Source organism: Odontomachus brunneus, unplaced genomic scaffold (genome assembly GCF_010583005.1).
Source record: "Odontomachus brunneus isolate Ranch 3 - 2012 unplaced genomic scaffold, Obru_v1 Obru_scaffold_158, whole genome shotgun sequence".
Taxonomy (NCBI): domain Eukaryota; kingdom Metazoa; phylum Arthropoda; class Insecta; order Hymenoptera; family Formicidae; genus Odontomachus; species Odontomachus brunneus.
In genome coordinates, this window is record NW_022639608.1 from 613,895 (window position 1) to 619,008 (window position 5,114).

Sequence of the window (5,114 nt, forward strand, 5' to 3'; positions counted from 1 at the left end):
AGAGAGAGAGAGAGAGAGAGAGAGAGAGAGAGAGAGAGAGAGAGAGAGAGAGAGAGAAGCTACTCTCGCTCGGCGCCATCTAATTAAGCGTGTTAATTCATTTCCCCCCTCGACTCTCATCCGCGTGCCGTTACCGTCGAAGCTTATTCGCCGCAGCGAGGGGCAAGGTTAAACGTATAGAGGCGCATAGAGACACGCGACTATGCTCGCGGCTACGTGTATCGCGCGCGTAGGATACACGCGAATGTGTATAGAGAACACGCGCGGTCCTCCCGCGCTCGCTCGCACGCGCGCGCGCGCGACGCAATTAACGTCTCGGGGTTAATTAATAGGCACGCCACGGAGAAAGGAGCCCCGGCGTAGCCAAAGGCGCTGCAGCAGACATTAGGCAAACGAACGTAAACCCGCTCCACTGCTATACGCGGCGACGGTACGCGGCTTGATACGCGCGGAACGTACGTACGTACGTACATACGTACGTGCGAGGGAGAGCGCGGACAGGAAAGGATGGACCACCTCATTGCAGCAAGGCAGCGAAAGAGCTACTCCGTAATTACCTCAATGTCGGCGCGGAGAGAAGCCCAGGAAGGAAGGAAGGAAGGAAGGAAGGAAGGGAGGGAGAGAGAGAGAGGGAGAGAGATAGGGAGAGAGAGTGCACAGACTTAAATGCGAAATTGGCGCCGTTAATTCCGCCGTATGACGAGTACAATCCTCTCTTCCCCCAGTCTCGTTAATGTAAAACTAATTAGAAGACGAGGCCCGTACTTCTCTCCGCGCGATCAAGGAGGCGGGCACTGACGAAGACGAGGATGAAGACGACGAGTACGACTACGGGTTACGACGTTCGCTGAAGACGTCACGCCGGATAGGAACGACGAGGATGTGCATTTAAGTGATGCCGCATCCTTGACTCTGCCATTGAGCGCCCGATGACGTTGCGAGATTAATTCGAGAATGCACGCCGCGATAAGTGATCGCACCGGCAAATATTAGCGCGCTGTCCGAGTGGGGTAATTCTCGAAAGCTCGCGCCTGCGGATGCGACTCCATTTCGCGTGTTTTGAATATTTAATTAATGCGATATTACGCATTTTCCCCGACGTTGCCAGAAAAATCGATATATTTTTTCCGAGAATGAAATATTTTTATATGTATCGTCCATGCGATTCACCGGATTTATCCTTTCGATGTTACGCGCACACTGCAAGAATTTTCTGTCAAATTTAATACATTTCACATGTTCCGATTTATTCACTGTAATTTTAATTTAACACAAAATAAATATGTAAAAATATGTAAAAATAACGCAGCTTATCTGTACGCTTTTTACATACGAAATATGTCAACAAGAATTCGTATATTTATATAAATTAACACATCTGATAATAATTTAACACACTTAGGATTGGTGAATATAAAAATTCAACGTAGAACGTTCAAAGGGACACAACGACAATATACCAGATTAATACACGGAGACATATTAAAAATCTGGCACAGAAAATTCCTACATGGATCGATTACAAAACAAATACAAAATATTTTTTATCGTGTATATTTTTATGATCACGTTCTCTGCAGAATAGAGAGTGTAATAGATAGAATGTAATAAATAGAAGCATTGTGCTGCAGTGAAAATTTTGTCTCTGCTGTTGTAGAAATGATTGGCTCGAAATATTATTTACGTGACGTAACGAATCGTAAAGTATGTATGCGCGGATGCTATGATTGTACGTGCAAAATTCACTTCGTTAATTACCATGCGTGCGACGAGCACGAGCGCCGTCGTTGCGTTAGCGCAAATCTAATTAAATGACGAGAACGTATACGCCTTTATGTCTGTTATGCAAACAAACGTGAATAGATATTATTTCAGACAATATCGCGACCCGCACCCAAAGAGATGAAATAATAGAAAGAGGATGCAGAATAATCAAACATTCTGTCGTCGCTAAACAGTGATATCGTCTAAATATCGAGACGTGTGTTATGTTTATTCTGCTCCTCGCTATCGTCGAGTCGTGATGATCAAGCAAATTCCAAGTGCATTTATAAAACATGTCGCTGGCGCGTAAAGACGGCTCATCGTTAAAGCATTAGTACGAATAAAATGTATCTGCACGTGTACAGATGCACTTTGTGAAATATGTACTCTCGAGATATCGCTTTTACGATATTTATAATCGCACCAAGTTAAAATGTAAAATTAGCCCGACGTTATATGTCCCGCCGAGAGAACCCCGCCGTTCTCGTTTACGTGAAACTAATTAGATGGCCAAGATATATCCGACCCAGAACTTCCGCAGTCGAGAGAGCGAGACATGAATATCTTTACCGACCCATTTTGACCAGCTTGAAAAGCGGCGCGTCTCGCTCAAAGCTCAAGACATGGTAAACAGACGCAAACGCACGTGGATAACATTAATTAGTCGCCGCACCTCAGAACTTCGAAAGAACTTTGTCTTTCTCAGAGGAGGCGGTTTTCGTCTGCTTCTCTCTCTCTCTCTCTCTCTCTCTCTCTCTCTATCTATCTCTCTATCTATCTATCTATCTATCTATCTATCTATCTATCTCTCTCTCGTCAAATGTATGCGCGTGTCATATGAAAAATATTGCTGTAAAATAAAACGTCGCGTATTTCGATACTAACTTGGAGCTGATGTTCGCGAGTAAATCTGCAGATTTCACTGCTGCTGATATTCTTCGTTTACAAAAACCTATACAATTCACTAGAATCACCAACGACAATTGTAATCGCGCGAAACAGTCTGGATGTCGCGCGAACGCACGCGATATTTTCGCTGGCGATTGTCGCGCGGTCGAGTCGTCGATTTGAAAAATCGCGTAATTGGCGTCAGAAAGGCCCGATAACGGAGGCTTGGAGTCGCGCCAAGAGATAAGGGGCCGTTGGGGAATGCCGAATGAGAGAAAGAGAGAGAGAGAGAGAGAGAGAGAGAGAAAGAACGTGGAGAGAGAGCGAATAGGGAAAATCCGAAAACTCGAATCAGTCGGCGGCGCGAAGGAGACGGTGTGATAGGGTCGAGCATGGAGATCGTTACTCCCGATTTTCGTCGAGAATCTCGAGCAGCTGCAGCCACGGTAAAAAGCGCTCCTTCTGACAGCGGTTAAATCGTTATTGTCGCGGCGTTACGCGGCGCTATTTATATAAGAAGGGCCGCTCTCGCCTCCGGGGGTGCTTTCAAAGCGGGGTGAAAGACTGGACGTAGGACGGTGGTAGGGTCGGGGACAGGCGACACGCACAAAAGGGGAAGCCTGATAACGGGTAGAAAATATAAATCTAGACGCGACGGAATGGCGGCGCGAGAATTCGACGAGAATGGCCGACGAGGGCCGCTTTGGACGAACGAAAGTAACGGCAGAGGGCAGTCGGGCACACACACGTCGAGTAACCTACAGAGAGCACGGCTTGAATAATTTTCCCGAAAGAAAAAAGACCTAAGGGATCTAAAGCGAGAGGCAAGCGGAAAGAACACGGGAACCTGCGGACGCTCGTTCGGCGTCTACGATTTTTCACGAGACAGCCTATCCGCATCGCTATCTCGAATCGATCGCCGGCTCAGCTGGCGCTTCGCGTATCTATTTGTCTCGCGAGATGTTCGTCGTGAGACATTTATTTTCCCGAACACGTCCCGAGCGCGGCACAACATACCTTCCCGCGCGGCGCGCTAAAGAATAATCTCGAAATAACTTCGCGCGCGAGCGACGGAAATGGGAACGCGGCTGCGTGCGCGCGAATATTATCGACGACGGCTGCAGATTTTCAATTTTACCACGACTAACGACGAGAAACGATACGAGAACGATCCTCGTTCATTAACATCGAGCACGATATCTCTTTAACGGGCTTTCTGTAACCTCGCCGCGCGAGCGTAACCCCTTTTTCCGTTTTCCCGCTGTTCTCCCGCGCGTTCTCCTCTCTCCGCAAGGCCCCTGAAACAACGGGAGCCGAAACCACTCCTCCGATTACCGCCCTCTCACCTCCTCCTCATCCCTCCCACCGCCCTGTGCAGCCAACGCTTGTGTTTTACCTCGTGCCACTGCAAATGCGCCAAGATAAACTGCGAACTCTGAAATTCGGTACGTACACACCCTTGCTAACGGACCGACACTACCTAGATTCGGCGTCGCGTATATCTCTGCCGTCATTTTGTCTCTCTCTCTCTTGCTCTGATTATCACGGGATTTCTAATCCCTGATTAACAAATCCGACAACCGTCCGATTCTATCACTGCTCGAGTGAATCGATGGTACTTACAAGTGTGAAAGACGTCGACTCGGCACGTCGCGACAAGCACCGAAATATGAGGAGATTACTCTCGAATGAGATACTTACGTCCCGACGAACGCACATCGCTATCCTCAACACGTCCGACACTTATTTCCGCACGAGACTCACTTTTGATCGATAAAAGATGCGAAAAACGTACGTGATGCTGTCGATTGATGTGTTCATGGCGGCTGCTTGACGTAAAAAGATCGATATTCAAGATGGCCGCGCAATCAACGACGCGCGCCGAAAGTTCGCGCCGCTACAACGACGCCATCTGCACGCTCGGTTCCGCAGCTGCTGCCATTCGATAGATCGGTCGATAGGTCGATTCGTTGAGATTCTCAACCAAACACTTCGCTTCTACTACGCGTTTTTCATCACTATTAATTAATCCAGAAAATATATTTTCGCTTTCTGCATTAATCAACAGTCATGAGAAATGAATAGATAGATACGAATGCGGCTTTTGTGTAATTAACTATCGATCTATCCATGGTAAGACAATCGCGGACTGAGTTATATATACTCGTACTCACTTTGTATTTTCGTTCGCCGTCCGTATGCGTGCGTGTGTATATGTGTGCATACGCGAGATCACATATATTTTCGCGTGCGCGTGGTATGCCCAACGAAGAATAGCAAAAGAACAAGAACCAGCGAGCATCACGAAATCAAAAGCATTCAGGCGGAACAGCGGCCGCAATTATCCACTGTGCGCGCGCGAATAGCGTTCGCCTGAATGCGCGTTGTATGTCCTGCGTGCGATCTCGATTAGAGAGAGAGAGAGAGAGAGAGAGAGAGAGAGAGAGAGAGAGAGAGAGAGA

General features: G+C 47.5%; 1 protein-coding gene across 7 annotated transcripts in view; it reads right to left on the reverse strand.

Moving 5' to 3' along the window:
- LOC116850871 overlaps positions 1-5,114 on the reverse strand; it is a 488,766-nt gene that overhangs the window by 336,317 nt on the left and 147,335 nt on the right. For 5 of the 7 annotated variants that reach the window (XM_032829661.1, XM_032829666.1, XM_032829660.1 and 2 more), the window contains exon 1: positions 4,354-5,066. The exons of the other annotated variants lie outside the window; for them this stretch is intronic. In XM_032829661.1, the coding sequence (XP_032685552.1) occupies positions 4,354-4,371 (18 nt within the window). In that variant the 5' untranslated portion in view covers positions 4,372-5,066. Of the gene's footprint in view, positions 1-4,353; positions 5,067-5,114 lie in introns of those variants that run through there. 7 annotated transcript variants of the gene reach the window in all.